Below are 18,323 nucleotides of genomic sequence, written 5' to 3'. Positions count from 1 at the left end.
ATTGGGTTACCGTCTTTAATCAGCGCGCGATCGGCCGCGCTATCGATATCCTTTGATTTATTCAAATAAAAAAATGTGCAAAGTTGTCAGATTGCCGGCGGATTGGCGCTAACGAGTGGCAATGCGACACCGCGGCGTCATGACCTCACCCCCTCCCCCCCATTCCCCGCAGCGCCATGCGGACGGAACTTCTAAGTACACTTGCTTATTTATTCCCTTTTATACAAAGAGCACTGCAAAGAAAACAACATATGCTTAAGCTTTGTACGTGTTGCAGACCTAACTTAACGTTCAGTCCACATCAAGGTGAGGTAGGCCTAAAGTACACTGTACACCAACGTAATGCAGGCTTAATTAAAAGTTTCAGTTCAAATAAAATTATTGTCTACCCTGTCCGTGACAAGATCACTGTTACATATTATATATACTAGCAATTGCTCGCGACTAGTTGTTCGAATTAAAAAAAAAATATTCTATATAGTCTGTCTACCCTTGAATAGTGCAACTTCACAACAATGAAGTTATTCTACAAATCCGTTCAGTAGTGACAGTACCTAATGAAACGCAAACAAACATTAATATCTTTCCTCTTTATGTAATGTCTTATATAATGTCAGTAAAATAAGTAATAGTATAGTGGCTCAACAATATGGACGAAAATCTTTCTAGAATAGAATTAGAAAATGACCAGTGCAGCCGTGACAACGCGCACAACTCTATTGCCTAATTAGTGGATGACGCTGCACACCCAAGGGAGGAACACACACACACACAAGGGCGGACTTCAGCAAAATAAAAAAAGTCTGAGGTATTTTTCATTCGACTTGTGTGTGTGTTAAGTCCACATTTAAATGATGTGCTCTGTAATGTTTGTATATCGTACAATAACATTCACATACATCGGCGCTGATTTTACATTGCAACAAAGGCTTACGGTTGGGTACCGAGCAAAAACTTTTTATTACATATGGTGACGACCATTAGAATTCTCCGAAATAGCGAAGAGACCGTTACCCATGGCCATCCACAATTACAGACGCGTTGCCTACCTTTAATCGACGGAGAAAGGGACACATCTGTCTCCTCTGTGGACATGGAACCTTTTTAATATGGTGACCATGTATTTTTTGACTCAAAACGGTACATTGTTGTTTTTTTAGATAATTAATATGATGTCGATAAAAAATAAAAAAATTTTAAGTTCTTTTTATGACATAAAATCAGTAAGCTCAAAATACAAATTAAAAAATACATATAGCCGAAACGTTTAGTTATATATATAAGAGGAACAACTTTGCTTTAAGCAAGTACGAAACGCTTGGCACTTTTTTTATATCCGCCTTAATTACCAACATCGCCTTTAGTAGTTGAATTTAAACTGAGTTTTCTCAGATGTATTGAACGACGATGTGTTCTCGCCCTCGCACACCGCTCGCGTCGAATGACTTAACTGTTTAAATTTACGCGCGGTTTAAAAAGCGGGATAATTTGGCGTCCCGGCATTTTTTTGGGGGACGCCGAGACTGGTAACTATAAAACGGGATGTCTGGTCACATTATACATGTTTCACAGGTCGGGCCGGCCCATACGTACAGCAGATGTTATAAAAACGCCGCTCCATCTAGTGAAAATTTTGTATAACTGCCTGCCTGAATTAAACCATAATTGTCGTTGGTGAAAACACACTGCACATCGATACCAACAAATTATTTTTAATAAAAACCTTCAATATAGACATATTTTTATTTCATTAAAAAAATAACGTTAAAAAGGTAATGAGGAGCTGCTTTTTTTACTTTTTGTCGTATACGTCACAATAAATTACAAATATAAATAGTCTACGTAAATGTCAAATGCTACATTACGCTTACGTCAGTGTCAGTTTGAATGGTTGAAATAACCTTAAAAATCTAATTGAATACATAAAAACAAAATGTTTCGAAGTTTTATAAATAAATTGTGCTTCAATAATTTAAGTTGCGGATTTCACACTTCAGCAAGTTTAAATGAAGTGCAGCTACTGACGCGGCTGCGAGTCGTTGATAATTCAGAAATCGGCAAGAGAGCCATGGCCGAGGGGAAGCCACCGAAAGTTATATGTGTTTACAATAAAAAACGTACGTATTATTTTATCATATGATAGTGTAATAAGGAGTTAGTTTGTTCTTAAAAAGTAATCTTGACGTTTTCTAAAAAGATGGAGAGTACAAACAAGCATATTTGTTATTTAGGTATTTTAATATTATCCTTCATTGATTGACACCGATCTATCTCTGCGTTTAAAAAATAGAGTTTCAACGACGAATTTACTTTTTCAGGAATAGGCTACATAGGAGACAGAGTAATGGTGGCCATCAAGGGACAAAAGAAAAAAGGTATACTGGTGGGTCTAAAGCAGACCCAAAAAGTTAAAGTGCCCAAATTTGACAGTAACAATATAGTGTTAATAGATGACAACGGCACCCCGCTGGGCACGCGAATCCATGTCCCTATCCCCACCATCCTCCGCACCATACTTAAGGAGCGCACTCATGCTAAGGGAGCCGACTACACCAAGTTGCTGGCTATAGCAACTAAATTTGTTTAGTTTGTAATTTTGTTCTATTTAATAGTTCTAGTGTAAATAAATTTGTGAATAGTTAGTTTTATTTGTTTGTTTCTGTATAATCTCATTATAATGAATGTGGTGTATTTTCCATAATTTAGCTAATATTGTAAAATGAAATATATGGATGTTGGAAGTTATATCCAGAACAGCCTCATGATTATCATTGAAATCTTGCAGTAGAACATACACTTTTAAGCGACTATTTAATATTTTCTTTTATTCCATATTGATGGTGTGCCGGACGACTGCTTGTTTTAAAAATAATTTTAAATGAAACAGAAAGTTCTATGGTTGTTTATTTATCATCTAAAATCTACAATGATTAAATAAAACAACAATAATATTTGAAAATTTAATAAGACTCATTAAGTTCAGTTCCAATTGAGAATAGTTGTAGGAGTGGCGGTGACCCGCTCGCACAGCACCCCGTCTTACATTCTGTGTGTGTGCATTTCAATTGGCTTTCTATTATCTGTTGTCCATGAACATGTAATCTAAGTCACCAACCTGACTTTTAAAATAGATATTTAAATTGAAAATACTCTGCTTTAAAAACAATCTAGCGAGGAGCGAGGTTTGACACGCCAGTGACGCGACTTGATCGCTTACACTAACCAAACTCACAACATGAATGCGTCCAATACTGTTATTATTATTTTCCACACATAGTAACAGGTTGTGTAACCTGGGTTAGATTGTAACGTAGGTTGTGCGGGGACGAGGCGGGGTGGTGGCGGGGTGGTGGCGTTGCGGCCTCAGCGCAGCGCACACAACACCTGCGGACAAGGACAGGAGCAAGGTGAGGACGTGGGGAGGAACTTAGGAAGGATGGTGGATGTCGGTACAGGGTCTGGATCGAGCGGAATCAAACTACACTAACATATTACAGGTACAGGTTTGTCCCTCGATTCAACTTATTGGAATATGTACTTAAAATATCTGTTAAGTCGCGAGTGCGCCGGAGAACCTTTTCCACTTGACTAAGGATGGAATGAATGAGTGGAGGACACAGGGGAGGGGAGGGTGAACTTCTCATACATATCATGCGATATCAACAGATGCGAGGATATCGCGGGCGCGGGTCGACCGACGTCCGGACAAATAAAATACTAAATAACAACACTGATTAAAATTACCTCAACGAAATAATAAAATACATCTCCGATTTGTCTACGTATGTGGTTTCTGAATTATACTAAAAATGTAGTAAATTAATGCAAGTCCTAAAATAAAACTATTCTAATGGATGAGCGCGCGCCACGGCCTGCTGCTGCTGCTGCTGCTGCTGCTGGTGGTGGTGGTGGTGGAGGTCGAGGTGTCGCCCGCTAGCTGCACGTTACACAAACATTTTCCCGCGCGCCTTCACGAAATATTGTATTATAATATATAAAATATCAGTAAAACCATATTAAATAGTTCTGATTAAAAAATGGTACATGACCATTATATATAATAGCCGAGAGGCGCGGGGTGTCGCGGGGCGGCGCGGGGGGTGTCGCGGGGCGGCGCGACGTGTCGCGGGGTGCCGTGGGGCGGCTGCTTGTACTACTGATGTGACGCAAGTGTTACACCGCACTAAAGTGTCCCCTCGCATTTACTTAAGGAAAGATTCGCTTGAATTTCCGTAAAGTAAAACAAAATATTAGATAATAAATTCAGTGAGTACATTACGACTATTTGAGACTCATATGTGTATGTATGTATGTATGTATGTAGTACCGCCTGCACTGAATGCAACATATAAATGGCGGAACGACGAGGATCTTTTGGTGACAAATGAAATGTTTGTAAGTGGGCATAAGTTAAACCGCAGACGGATGGAAGTGGCGAGGTGTGCGGGCGCAGTGCCGGGTGAGGCCTACACGTCGACCACCATCTTCTTGTGTATGTCGGTGTTGCCCACCACGTCGCAGAACTCCTCGAAGGAGATGCGGCCGTCCTCGTCCTTGTCCGCGAACAGGATAGTCTTGTCCACGATCTGCTGCAGCTGCGTGTCCTTCAGGTTGTTGCCCACCATCATCTTGAGCACCTGCCGAGCACCGAGCGCCGAGCGCGTTCATTAGCTACGTCTCGTATACGTTCAAACGAATCGTGCGCTCGACTCCGTTCGCCGCCGCCTCACCTGGAACAGTTCCCCGTTGGAGATGTAGCCGTCGTTGTCCATGTCGTAGATGCGAAACGCGAACCGCAACTTGGAAAGCTTGTCGCCCTTCACGCTGAACTGCGACACGCCCTGGATGAACTCCTTGAAGTCCACCTGCAAACCGCAATCATTTCGTTATCAATTTTCTTGACAACAAAAACATAATTTCACAATACTTTTTCTATTTTTTGATACAGCTCCAAAGTTTCAAAGTTAGAAGTCACAGTACACGGGCAAAATCTGAACAGTGTGTGTGTGTGTGAATTTGTTGAAACAAAAATCAAACTGGTTCCGAGTTCAAAGTGCGCCTATTGATTTTGTCTTCTCCCTTTATCACTGTTTACTTTTCCTTCAAAATTAACTTACGATATTTCTCCCAGTCGAATTATGCTCACCTCCCCGTTGCCGTCGGCATCGAATATGTCTATGACGCGCTGCACCAGCGGGTTCTGCTGCAGCTCCGGCAGCGACATGAACTCGTCGATGGAGAGCGCGCCCGAGTTGTCCAGGTCCAGCTTCCGGAAGCGCTTGCCCAGCCGCCGGATCTCGTCCGCGTCGACTGCACACACTCGCATTACCACCGGCACCGCCTGCCCCACCGCCCAGCACGCGTCCGCATCCCCGGCTGGGGATGCGGACGCGGTCTGCGGTCTGCGGTTACCGCTGAGACCGCCGTGGATTTTTCGAAAATGGCAATGAACATATTTGACTGTCGACCACGGCCGCCTCCGCAGCTCGGTAACATTCGGTTCGGTGATACTACAATAATTTTATTTATTCCCGAACATCGTAAGAAAAAATAATATCACCGCTCCTGACGTTTCAAAATCCCACTCGAACCCCCATCCCGATCTCGAATAGGAGATGAATAATTCCTACAAACATCGTATTCACAACACATACAGATTGTCTAGCAACGACTACGCAAGCAACACACACACAGGCTCGCCGACATCCACATGCATTGCATTAGCTCAACTGGAAATCGACGTCTAGTCGGCGACGCGATATCAAGTATGAACCTATCGTCTACTATTATACATATAAGCGAAACCAATGCTTCTATGTTTGTCCCTTTGCCTTTCTAAAACTATGGATTGATATGGTATGATGGTATTCAAAACACGTCAAAGACGTTTTGTGAAAACAAGTATTTTAGACGATTTGCGATACTTTTTGGTTGTGCTGTAACATTATTATTTGAACTACTCAGATTTTTGATGTTATTTTCACTTCGGCATTGCAACGCGTGGCGGGTAGGGTGTATACAGAGAAAGACTGGAAAACGCACTCAAATGACAACTGTTAAGATACAATGAAAAGTTAAGAGTATTAAGCCCATTAGGTCTTTGATCCCTAATGTGCTGTTGATCCACGTAACGTCAGTGCTTGAGAAAGGACCTTTCTGAGAATGAAGTCCGGGATAAAGGCGAGACCGGGCGGCGGCGCAGCGCCCACGCGGCCCGCTCTCCGCCACGCGTTTCTAATATTATCTTTATTAGGCGGCCGGGGCGTCCTCTCACGTGTCAGTGCTCGGGCGTTCCCTGGCTCGCTGCAGGGAACATACATACGTATCAGAGATCCGCTCGAGACTGCCGTCTATCTGAGACGGTTGAGCCGACGCAAAGGAAAACGATATGTGATATGCCAAAAATATAACAAAAAGTTAAAGTACCAGCAAGCATTTCATTCCCCTCATTACAATCACAATGACATATGGTGCGGTCGGCGCGCCGCGCATCTTCCCCTATACGGGTTTACGTATACATATGTATTTATTGCCAATCTTTAGTTCTAACTGCAAATATTAAAAATATTTATAACGTATTTTAGTAAAAACCATGTAAACTGAAAAAATTTCCTGTTAACAAAAAGGTAACAAGAGTTTTGTAATATTTTACGTTTAGCTAAAGAATAAATAATGATAACGAATGAGCAACCCGCGCGAGATATAGGACGTAAGTAACGGCCAAGGTCGACACCATATGCCATACTCTGCGTAGCTCCGAGCCCGGAGCGACTCCCGAGCCCGGTACAATGTTCTAATGGTTACAACATATGTCCACCAAATACACTATACACTATGACTGATCTAGAGGCAGACGTGAGGCGGATGCACTAGCCACGGCACGGCGGCTTCATGTTATGTATGTCCAGAACTATCTTTGTGTCATTTAAAGAGTACCCTCAAGTATGCAAGTAAAGAAACGATAGTTCTCAATTCAATTCTCATATAAATTTAATTAAAGCATACGCATACAAAAATAGTTGTGGAGCGAGTGGTAGTAGTGTGTACGTGCGGTGTGTCAACATGGCAACATGGTGATGACGACTGGTCGCGAGTGACACTACGACACTCACAGTTCTCCACCTTAAAATCAAGGCAGTTAACACGGGCTGAAACAAATTTGCCGTTATCTTTTGTTTGCACACCCTACGCTGCACTTGCTTGCTTTGCTACACAAGACTCATTGCAAGTCGGAACTCTATCCTCTGCTCTCTCTCTCTCTCTCTCTCTTTCTCAGAAATAAACACAAACTGTGAAATCAAATCTGGGAGTGGTGGTCAGATAGATATTAGTAATTCATTAAAGCAAGTTATGTTGTTTTACATAACATATTATAAATTATTGTTAATTGCAAGTGAGATAGTTATAGACAGAAGGAACAAAAAAAAACTAGAAAATGCTTATTTGATACTTACAGTTTGAACACAGTTCCATAGGAATTGAATTTTCATTGCCCTGAAATTATATTTTGTTTCAAAATACTTTAATCAAATGATTTTGTTTAGCAAAATTAATATCACCTTTTCACTCATTGTAGTAGTAATTAATTTAAATATGTAATAAAAACTAAAACTATTTATTAAAATAATCAAAAGCTATGCATAAAAATCATAATTATGGATTAAATTAATTTATGAAGCACATCAATGTACATATTAGACACAGAGGTGCCACATAAGCTAGGGATTGTATTACCACAGGTCCACTGTGTCCTACAGTGTAGGCAACAAACTTCTGACTACTGAGTATGCACTAAGGAATTAAGCTAAACTAATATTTTGAACCCACACAATAGAAACATTTCCTATTAGAAAATTCATTTTTCATGACCTAGATTATAGATTATGTTAACAATATTCCGAACCAAATAGCAACATAATTTATTCAGAATTTCAAAAATTATACCACATTTTTTTTAATTGCCTATTTAAATTTTGTAATCACGAGAATTAACATTAATAGCAAAACTTTGTTAACGTTCCGAGGTTGTAGTTACAAAAAAATATATAATTTTTAGTTGTTAGTTGGATTTACGGCTATTTTGAAAGACACATACTATATAATAATGTAAGCACATAATAAGTTAAAAAGAATGGCCAACAAACGAATACACCCTTCAACCACGATCATTCAATTTTTACTTCATTAACGCATCTATTTAAAAAATAACTTACCATTTTGTTTTAATTTACAGACGCAATAAAGCAAAATAAATCTTAGAAATATATTTTGTTTATTTAAATTATTGCAAATATTACAATTTTTACTGACTACTCCACTTTGCAAAATCGCACCATAGATTAAAGCAAAGAGTAAGATGACATGACAGAACCATTTCTCAAACACGGGCTGGCACGGGCCATCGAGCGAAATCGGATATTCACAATAAAGTCGGTAAAAATTACTCAAACATAAAGTTTTGCTCCAAAAGGAACATCTTATCATATTTCTTTAAGTACTTAAAGGTCAAAAAGACATATTTTATTTTGTCTTTGTAGCCTTACAAAAAAATAGCATTTCTACCATTCCGTCATAATTTACATCTTTGTCAATGTCAATGTCACAAACAGCTGTCACTTTAGATAATTTTCCTTCCCTCCCCTCCTCAGGATCTTTCTCTTTCCGACAAAGTCAACCATGGCGGCCGGGGTGGGTTTAAACTTGGCTTAAATTATCTTGCTAATCGCAGTGTTTTTTGAATTGCAATGAATAAGAATTTATCGTTACATTGCGTATTGTTATTACATAGCCTTATTTTTTGTAGGTACTTTATACTTATCCGACAAACTTCCGTGCTTATAAGGCGTTGATCGCCGCACAGTACTCCGGGGTCGATCTTAAAGTTGCAACGGGTTTTGTATTTGGTGAGACAAATAAATCTGAAGAGTTCCTGAAAAAATTTCCAGCGGGCAAAGTGAGTGCTTCGTAAAAAGTTGAGTGTAAGTTTTGAGTTACGAAGCCAGATGTGTTTACCGGTGACGTGTAATATTTGCCTACTATTTTAGGTACCGGCTTATGAAAGTGCTGATGGAAAAGTTGTCCTCACAGAAAGCAATGCAATAGCTTATTATGGTAAGTCTTCAGTATCTATTATGAACATGTTTTAAAAAGTAATTTATAATTGCATGGCATACTATTGTTCTTATTAAAACTGTAATTTAACCTCTTATGAAATAGTACTCAAGAAAATTATACCTCTAGTTTTAGACGAAGTGTTTCATACAAGTTTGACATTTAATTAGACGAGACGATTTTTGAAATGTCAGTTCTGTGTGACACAAAAGTATGCCAGTACAATGATAACATTTCCCAAATTCTGGAGAATGTAGTGCACAAAAAGTCAAATACATATTAGTTAACGTCTTCATTACTGTTTTTTTATTATAAAATTTAGCTAAATAAATTGAAACTCAAAACATTTTAACAAACACAATATTGTGTTCTTGTGTTACAAAATAGTGTTTTAAAAAATGTCTTGACTATTTATAATATTAAACTTTACTAAAAACTAAGAAATAAACAGATGAAAAGAGGTTGTATTTGCTTTACTTTTTATGTGAGTGTTCTTATGTAAATTACAACAACAGGGACATTTACCACAAAAGGACCACTGATCTTCAGCCTTGTAACATTTTATGCTCTGAAAGGTCCATGTAGAGGTATAAATCAATGGTGAAATATCTATATGAAATCTAATCTATAGTGTATCTATTTAAAAAAGATTAGTTTGACAATTCACTAGAGATTCGTTGAATAAAATTGGTTATCAAATTTTTCGTTTTTCGATGGTTGTTACAACAGAACTTGCAATCGAAAATTTGGGATCATTGATTTTGATTCACAATATAAATAAAATTGTTTCTTTTTATGACAACTTTATTCTTAAAAACTATGTAGAAATATAAAATCAAAGATTGACATGTTGAGAAAAAAAGAACTGTTTTTAATGTTTATTTAGTTAAGTGCACAAGATAAAGCTAAATATCTGTAACAAATTCAAAAAGTAATAAAATACATCAGTCATACTATTTATTTGTTGGATTAATATAATATTAACACAAGATCGTCTTCAATCGTTCATAGTTGTTCATAATGCGCATACATTTGACACAATGACAACCGTTCAAGAAGTACAAAATTAATCCTCATACCAAATTAATTTGATCTTTCATAGACGTCAGTTGTCAAAGTAATTGCGACTTAAATAGACAAACTATAATTTTAATATAGAGATATACATTAAATCTAGTATCACTAGGGTTTGTCTTTGAGTTTGCAACAACAATGACTATGTATGAATATTTATTATTAAAATGAAAAAGAAAGTTGATAAGTATTATTGCTTAAGGTGAATCATTCTTATCAATGATTTCTTAAAAAAAAATTTAGAAAGGATAAAAGGTGACATGCAAAAGTCTGATAAAAAGAGATCCTTTGCATAATGTCACCAATTTGTTTTTATTGAATTGAATGATTGCAACAGTGGCAAACGGTAGTCTGCGAGGGGAGAATGCGGAGACACAGGGCCGTATCTGGCAGTGGGCATCATGGGCAGACAGCGAGTTGCTGCCCGCATCCTGCGCCTGGGTCTTCCCCTACCTTGGTATCATGCAGTTCAACAAACAGGTTTGCAGTCCAATATTATCAATTCATATTATAATAGTGATTAATACCTAGTTTGTTTCCATCGGTTGGTTGTTACTTGTAAGGCAAATTTAAATAATAATTATATTTGCTTATTTCATGTTAATAAATATCTGTTTCAGAATAAAAAGATGATGTGCAAGAATGACCCTTGCCATCGCTTTCTATTTTGAAAAGTAGCAAAATATTCTATGAAGGTCCTTATAGATAATTTGGAGGAATTAGAGTTAGTGTTGTGGTGTTTGTGCAGAACGTGGAGCGCGCGAAGAGCGACCTGGTGGCTGCGCTGCGGCTGCTGGACGCGCACCTGCTCACACGCACCTTCCTCGCCACCGAGCGCGTCTCGCTTGCAGACATCATCGTATTCTGCACACTGCTGCACGCCTACCAGGTGCTTCCTTTTAACCGACACACCTTTGGCCTTCAAATTGTATTAATAGCAATAAAATTAATATTGATAGAAGCAATTGTTGTAACTTCAGCACGTGCTAGAGCCAAGTCTGCGCGACTCGCTGGTGAACGTGACGCGGTGGTTCAACACGGTGGCGCACCAGCCCCAGGTGGCCGCCGTGGTGGGCGAGCTGGCCCTCTGCGCCGCGCCCCCCACCTACGACCCCAAGAAGTATCAGGACCTCGCCCACGGAAAGAAGGTACGTTCACTTAGTCTGCTACAATGAAAGTGAGTTTTATTTTAAAGACTTGTTTATGTTGAGTAGAACCACGTCACTATAACCTTGAATGGAATTTGACAAAATTGTATTATTTTCCACAGGAAGGCGGCAAGAAGGACAAGAAGGTGGAGAAGAAGGAGCAGCAGCCCAAGAAGAAGGCTGAGGCCCCCGCCGAGGTCGCGGAGCTCGCCGACGACCTCGAGGAGAAGCCCAAGGAGTCAAAAGACCCGTTTGACTCCATGCCCAAAGGGTAATTATCTCAGACGGTACTTGCTTTGCTGCGAACGAATGGCGTTAATCAGTTAAAATTATAATACGATTAATATTTTTTTATAATTATATTTTGATACAAATTTTGCAGCACATTCAACATGGACGACTTCAAGCGGTGCTACTCCAACGAGGACGAGGCCAAGTCCATCCCGTACTTCTGGGAGAAGTTCGACCCCGAGAACTACTCCATCTGGTACGCGGAGTACAAGTACCCTGAGGAGCTGGCCAAGGTGTTCATGAGCTGCAACCTCATCACCGGTACGTGTGGATGCCGGGGCCGGGGCCGGGGCGGGGGAGTGTGCCAGCGGGCCGGCTAACGCTCGTGTGCGTGTTGCAGGCATGTTCCAGCGGCTGGACAAGATGCGGAAGCAGGCGTTCGCCTCCGTGTGCCTGTTCGGTGAGGACAACGACAGCAGCATCTCGGGCGTGTGGGTGTGGCGCGGCCAGGAGCTCGCCTTCCCCCTCTCCCCCGACTGGCAGATAGACTACGAGTCGTACGAGTGGCGCAAGCTGGACCCCGCCAGCGAGGAGACCAGGAGGCTGGTGCAGGACTACTTCTCCTGGAGCGGCGTGGACGGCAAGGGCCGCAAGTTCAACCAGGGCAAGATCTTCAAGTGATCTCCCTCCAGCCCGCGCTCCGCCACTATTTATTTACGCCGCTCCTTTTCGACGAACTATAATATAAACTTTTTATTTTAACAATCGTTTTCTTCATTTCCCTTCGAAGCCGTATCTATACATTATACCTGAATGATAAAGTTATATGTTCGCCGTGACACGTGCTCGGTGAGGAGGTCGACACTTATGTCATTTAAAATAAAAATTGCTAACAAGTAATAGATCTTTTATCTTACTAATGTTATAAATACCAATGTTTAGATGAATGGATACTAGTTTTTTGAAGGTATCTCCAAAATGGGTGAAGAGATCTCGATGAAATATGGAATACGTTTAGAACATAGTCTGGAAGAACGCACGCGAGCGACGGCGATAAATAAATAATCTGTTTATATCTAGGCTTTAGATTGACAGGAAAAGTCGGGGAAAATGAAGGAAAGAAAATGCTTAAAGTGAAACACATTATTGAAAAGCAAAAATTTATATTTTAACTTTCAGACTTTTGCCTAAATCGTAGAAGTAATTTAACATCGGTACATACTTAAATATTATTGCATTTCAAAACTAATTATAAAAGAGCTAACAAAAACCCCAGGGGAGGGGGAGCACCTCGCCCCCGCCCTCCGCCCTCACACATCTCAACCTATTAGTAATGGAACTCGCCACCGAAACCTCTAAGCGCGGTGCCATCGTACGCCTAAAGTGTTCACACGCGGCCTTCGAACAAACGTGCACACTCTCTTACCTCCATCTATATATCTTACAAGAGATTAAGAAAATATGTAATATCTGAAATACAGTGATTTTGAATAGATCCAAAGTAAGTCGGTCGACGGAGAAGACGAGTAGCGCCGCGCCCCTCCTTTGTCATGAACATGACGGTAAAATTGGAAGTTTCTAAAAGATTTGAAGCATATTAAGGTGCTCTCTCCTCGTTTGATAGCGGATACAGCCCCCGTGAATGCACGCGCGGCTCCACACCCCCCGCCCCCGCACAACCTATAGCCAAGTAGATAACACATCGAACTATTCAATAAACATCAAAAATGCAAGTCACAGCGGCCAGTAGGAGAGTAACAAACGACGCTATAAATACAATAATACATCTATCTGACCAATAGGTAAATGTACATCTCAAAAATGATAACATCTCGCGACCAGTCATTCAACTTAATACAGTGTTATAAAATAGAAAGTGAGGGTGCGCGCGGGGGGCGGGGGGCGGCCGGCGTCAGCGCGGCCTCGCCGTCTGCGCGCCCCCCGCGCCCGCCGTACCCCCCGCGCCCGTCGCGCCCCCCGCGCCCGTCGCACCCACCGCGCCCGTCGCGCCCGCCGCGCCCGTCGCGCCCGCCGCGCCCGCCGCGCTGCGCCGCTCCACCTGCTGAAACAAACATTATTGTAAGATGTAATGGCGCCTGAGAACAAACTATTATGTACATACTACGGGGGACTTCTCGTCTTCTCGTTGGGCATTTTCCGCAGATGTTCATAACGCGAATTATTATTTTTTTTTAAGTGACAGATTATTAATAACACTTTATTAATACTCCTTATAACCATTCTGACTAAGATAAATGGCCACGTAGTCTATGGTATGGTACACGACAATTGTCTAATGGAGGGAATCGAACCCACTGTACGGTAGACTACAACCACTAGGCTATTGGCGCTTTTTGTTATTCACAGGAACTAATAATTTGAGTGGATTTGTCGCTTACGTGGTCGGCACGGTCGGGGAAGTCTGCGCGGGATCGCCGACGCGGCGCGTGCTCGTGCGGCGCGTGCCGTGGGGTGTGCGCTACCTGCACGCTCACCTCGACGCGCGCGCTCGCCTGCGTGCACGGCACCGAAGCCGCTCCGTCGCTGCCATCACAAACCTTTATATACATATATGAAATATTTCAAGTGTAATATCCTATTTCCGCTCCGTGCATAGAGTACCGATTCGTCACTGAATACTAAATACTGCTATGTGTAAATAAGCACCGAGACGCAGCTTTTATACGTGGCGGGTCCGTTGTAGCAGATGCTTGTCTTGACCATTAAGACTGTCACCTCGGGTCGTCGGGCGGATCATCTGCGGCAAGCAGCGGCAGCTCGTCGTCGCGGCGCGCGTGGCACTCGCAGCGGCACTGCTCCGGCGCGGCGTACTGCGTCCCCGCGCTCGCACTCTCATCCGCGTCCGCCGCGTCCGCCGCGCTCGCCGCGCCGGTCCGCTGCGGCGCGGGCAACGTCTGTATTCTCTTCGGCTGCTTCCGACGCTCCGGCACGTCCTCGAAGTCTATCCAGTCCGCCTTCTTCCGCATCTCACTCGCGACTATGATTTCTGAAGTGAGTTACACGGGTGTTTCTTAAGCGCCGCATCGAAAACTTTGTGCAAAAAAGTTGATGTAAAAATGAATTACAGCACGCCGAAGTTGGAGAAAGAAATAATTCAAAACATCAACTTAACTCCCTAATCGTATGGAAATAATTGGTAGTTAATAATAAAAATAATGAAACTTTTATTTGAGACACATAGTCCAAAAAAAAATTGATTGACAAATAAAATAAAAGTACAGCACATAGCTTATACTGGACAGTCCAAATGGCAGCTGTTGCGTTCCCAGCTGCAAATGTATTATTTTTTTATCCTTATAGAAACGAAGTAGCTGTCTCCGAGTTTGTTCTCAATTATTATATTTGTAACTAATGTTTTAAAATATAAAAATTACCATCTCCTCCACTACTGGTTCGCGGGCGCTCGGGACGTGGCGGCGCGGAGGCCGAGGCGGTGCGCGTGCGGCGCGGCAGTCTGATGCGCAGCTTGTCGGGCGGACCCCCGGGGGGCGCAGCTGGCGCGGTGGGTGGTGCTCGCGGCGGTGGTGGAGCGGGCGGGGCGGCGGCAGGGCGGGGCGCACGCGGTCGCTGCACGCCCGCCACGCGCACGCCACTGCGCTCGCGCACCGGCACCATGGGCAATGCAAGGGACCGCTCCGAAGGCAACGTCGTCGGCACAAACGGCAACTCTTCCTCGAAGGACTCTTGCACGACGAGCCCACGGCGCTCTACCTCACTGGCGCTGCGCACCACGTGCTCCGCCTCATCGGTCTCCGAGCCGGAGGAGTCGCGTTCCGGCGTGGCTCCGCCGTCGCAGGGAGTTGGGCACTCGCCCGGCGACTCTGCTGCGATGTAAGTATCACGCAAGCCGGTACGCGTTTCATCGCTATCGACGAAGCTCGGGATCGACTCAGATATTTCACTCGTTACGCTGGGCGTTTTAGTTATACTGAATTGAGTACTGAACACTTGTTCTCTGCTTCCGACGTGCGTTGTGAAAATTATGCGCTCCCTTCGTTTCCTGTATTCATCCTCAAGAACGCGTGCGGCTTCGGAGGGAGCGGGACCGGCCGCTCGCTCCGGCCTCGGTGCGGTGTCGTTGTATAGTGCGGCAGAATCGCATGTATCACTACCGACTGCGACACATGGCGGACTACCTCGCTCCGGTGACGGTTCTTTTGTGCCGGGCGACGACGAGACATTTCGCGTCTGTTCGTCCTCAGCAGACTTTTCAGTCGGCGAATGTAACGGTATAATAATACTACCGTCGGGCAGAACGGTACGCTTGGTAGGTTTCTTGACCGTGCTCGTCGAAGCCGCGGATTGTGGCCGCTCGGGAGGCGGGCGCGTCTGCGGGGCGGAGAAAGGGCGTGCTGCGCTCCGCGGCCGACAGTCCACCGCAGCAGCGCTCTGCCGCTCTCCCACCGCCGGGTCGGAAGCCGCCGCCGCGCTGGGACTGCATATCTCATCCGATGGTGTTCGCAATGGAATATGAATAATACCATCTTTGGAGTCCTCGTAATATTTGAGTTTTTCCCCTCGAATTGATTTATCCGCCTGTTGATGCGGGAAAGAGCGCTGAGGCTGGACGCCGGGCGAACAGTCTCTTGAGTTCGGCGAAGGCGATGTGCCACTCTTTTTCGGAGTTTTAAACAAAGAAAGCACGGAACCTTTGATTTTCGAGGCCGACGTGGGCGTGGTGGATCGGTCCCGACTCTTGCTACGGGACCGGCCCTCGTTCAAACTTTTTTTCCGACGTAGCACGTCACACGGCGATTCGGGCGAGGCGATGGTTTCACGAGATTTAAATAAGGAACAAAAGGAAGATTTGCGCGAGACGGGAGCCCCCGATGGTGAGGGCGTGCGGCAGTCGCGCGGCCTCGCCGGCGCTGGACTACTTGCCGCCGAACGCTGCCGCAGCTCAAGGGTGGCAGGTTTGCGCGCCTGTTCGCCCCCCACAAGTGTCCTGTCGCTCTCGTCGTCGTCATCCTCGTCATCGTACTCGTGGTCGGGTTTCAATTTAATTCTGATTATATCCTTGGAACGATTTGAGCTTTTACACTTATCGGACTGCAATTGTTCAGTGCGTTCCCTCGACCGAGCGCGACTCTCTTCCACGCGGGCTCTATTTAGCGTTTCTTTCTGTCGCTTGTCTTCGTCTAAGATGTTGGAACAGTTAGCTCGTATTACAGGTGCTATTGGGAGTGGCGCGGCTGGCGAAGTCAATCGCGGTGTATTGGGGGGACGCGTGCTCTCCACGGTTACCTCCGTGCGTACTTCACGATGATCTCGGGCATCTAAAGGTTCGGGAACGGCGTCTCGGGTAGCCGTTGCGGAGGTCGCAGACGTAGGAGTCGATGTAAGCGGAGTAGTGGTAGAAGGGGGTATCACGGAGACGACCGAAACAGAATCCGGCGCCGAAGACCGCGGCGAGAGAAGTGTCGGAATGGGATCGGAGGTTAACTTTGCGATTTCGAGAAGCCGCTCCTCCACGGCAGCGGCACAAATTTCTGGATCGGTTTCGATCGGTTTTGGCCCACAGAACGATGTCTCCAGTAACATTTTGTGAGGCGAAGGAGACCGTGATGTGCCCGATACCACGGAAAGATGAGATACGCGACTGGTGTGGCTGAAAGCTGACAGCGCGGAGTGTGCGGAGCATTGCGAACCGACACTGGAGAGGCGGCTCGTTCGGCCCGACACAGCCAGTAGCGCGGCCTCGGAGCTTTGGCTATCCTTGCGCGAGTGACGGCGGGACACGGAGGGCTGAGGCGCGGGTCGAGTTTCCCCTGGAGCACCCTCCAGGAACGCCAGTTCCTCTGTAGACGAGCGGAGTTCCAGTGCCCCATCTTCACGAAAGCCCAGCTCCAGACGTGCACGGCCCCCTTCCGTGCCACCGGTGAAAAGCGCGAGCTCAGGAGAACTGTCGCGTGAATCTTGGTGGCTGGAACTGGAGGCGCGCGAGATGTCGATACGCGGCGCCGAAGGTGTCAGGCCACCCGCCGCAACACCGTGCACTGCCGGCGAAGAATGCGAGCGCGCACGCTGCTCAGGCGGTGCCAGAGAGTTGCAGCTCGTCTGGCCTTCGCCTTTTGACGAAGTGCCCGCTGAGTCCTCTCGTATTTCCGGAAGCCGAAGGGTCTGCTTAGTCTCAGGACTGGACTGAAAGAACGAGAGAAATACGTTCACAACTGAGCTATGACGAGGGAATGACGTCAGTTTGAAAGGCCATTTGCACTCACCTCTTCCGAAACGTCGTGGTCAAAGGAGGCAATAGGCGCGGGCCCGCGTCGCGCCCGCCGCTCGGGCGCGCCGCTGGCAGCCATGCGCCCAGCTCCCGCTGCTTCGTTATAGCTCCCTCATGCTCGCCCGCTCACCCGCTCACCCTCTCACCCTCTCACGCGTTCACCGCTGCACCGACACACTCCACATTTGTAAAGTCATAAGTCGTATCGACCGATCGGTCTCATTAAGTAACAGTCTCGTGTTGCACCGAAAGTTGTTCATTCGAAAACTACTTACATAACTCAACAATGATCCCACCGATGACAATGACACGTCGGCGAGGGCAATCAGAATCATTTAGATTATTTAACACAATGTAACGTGATAGATTTTGACGTTGAGGCGTGAGGGTCGGCGGGCGGCCGCGGGTCGGCGCTGGCCGCGAGCCGCTACTCTACGCCATCGAGCGCCGCGCCGAGCCTGCGCGGCCCGGCCACTCCGCGCATGCGCCCCGCCGCGCCCCCACCCAGCCCG

The 18,323-nt window shown here is 44.8% G+C and overlaps 4 protein-coding genes across 5 annotated transcripts; 2 read left to right on the top strand and 2 right to left on the bottom strand.

Moving 5' to 3' along the window:
• Nucleotides 1-1,932: 1,932 nt before the first annotated feature.
• On the top strand, nt 1,933-2,642 carry mRpL14 (mitochondrial ribosomal protein L14; the record flags this gene model as incomplete). The annotated part of the gene is given in 2 exon segments (NM_001312752.1): nt 1,933-2,117; nt 2,319-2,642. Coding segments are annotated over 2 exon segments (454 nt in total), but the record flags the coding sequence as incomplete, so codon positions are not given.
• A 304-nt stretch (nt 2,643-2,946) lies between these two features.
• CanB (calcineurin B) lies at nt 2,947-8,364 on the bottom strand. 2 transcript variants are annotated; one of them, XM_013317460.1, is made up of 6 exons: nt 8,214-8,364; nt 7,455-7,494; nt 7,113-7,148; nt 5,147-5,310; nt 4,731-4,865; nt 2,947-4,637 (listed from the first exon to the last, which is right to left on the bottom strand). In XM_013317460.1, exons 1-6 carry the CDS (start codon nt 8,214-8,216, stop codon nt 4,467-4,469), a joined length of 549 nt encoding a protein of 182 aa, XP_013172914.1. In that variant the 5' UTR covers nt 8,217-8,364; the 3' UTR covers nt 2,947-4,466. The 2 variants fall into 2 exon arrangements, with proteins under 2 accessions (XP_013172914.1, XP_013172915.1); XM_013317461.1 differs by lacking the exon at nt 7,113-7,148 and having other exon boundaries at nt 8,214-8,362.
• A 304-nt stretch (nt 8,365-8,668) lies between these two features.
• Nucleotides 8,669-12,326, top strand: eEF1gamma (elongation factor 1-gamma). Its single transcript, NM_001312744.1, is given in 9 exon segments — nt 8,669-8,688; nt 8,804-8,953; nt 9,045-9,111; nt 10,523-10,665; nt 10,934-11,074; nt 11,166-11,333; nt 11,456-11,604; nt 11,716-11,885; nt 11,965-12,326. Coding segments are annotated over 9 exon segments (1,281 nt in total). The 5' UTR covers nt 8,669-8,676; the 3' UTR covers nt 12,246-12,326.
• Nucleotides 12,327-13,476: 1,150 nt separating this feature from the next.
• Nucleotides 13,477-18,228, bottom strand: LOC106121566 (serine/arginine repetitive matrix protein 1). Its single transcript, XM_013317278.1, has 5 exons — nt 17,807-18,228; nt 14,960-17,726; nt 14,301-14,571; nt 13,964-14,108; nt 13,477-13,623 (listed from the first exon to the last, which is right to left on the bottom strand). The coding sequence occupies exons 1-5, from the start codon at nt 17,888-17,890 to the stop codon at nt 13,477-13,479; spliced, it is 3,414 nt and encodes a 1,137-aa protein (XP_013172732.1). The 5' UTR covers nt 17,891-18,228.
• Nucleotides 18,229-18,323: the final 95 nt, after the last annotated feature.

Source organism: Papilio xuthus, unplaced genomic scaffold, assembly GCF_000836235.2.
Source record: "Papilio xuthus unplaced genomic scaffold, Pxut_1.1 DF826938.1, whole genome shotgun sequence".
In the NCBI taxonomy this organism is placed as follows: domain Eukaryota; kingdom Metazoa; phylum Arthropoda; class Insecta; order Lepidoptera; family Papilionidae; genus Papilio; species Papilio xuthus.
Note: the sequence above shows the minus strand (reverse complement) of the source record. Positions and strands in the feature narration are given on the sequence as shown.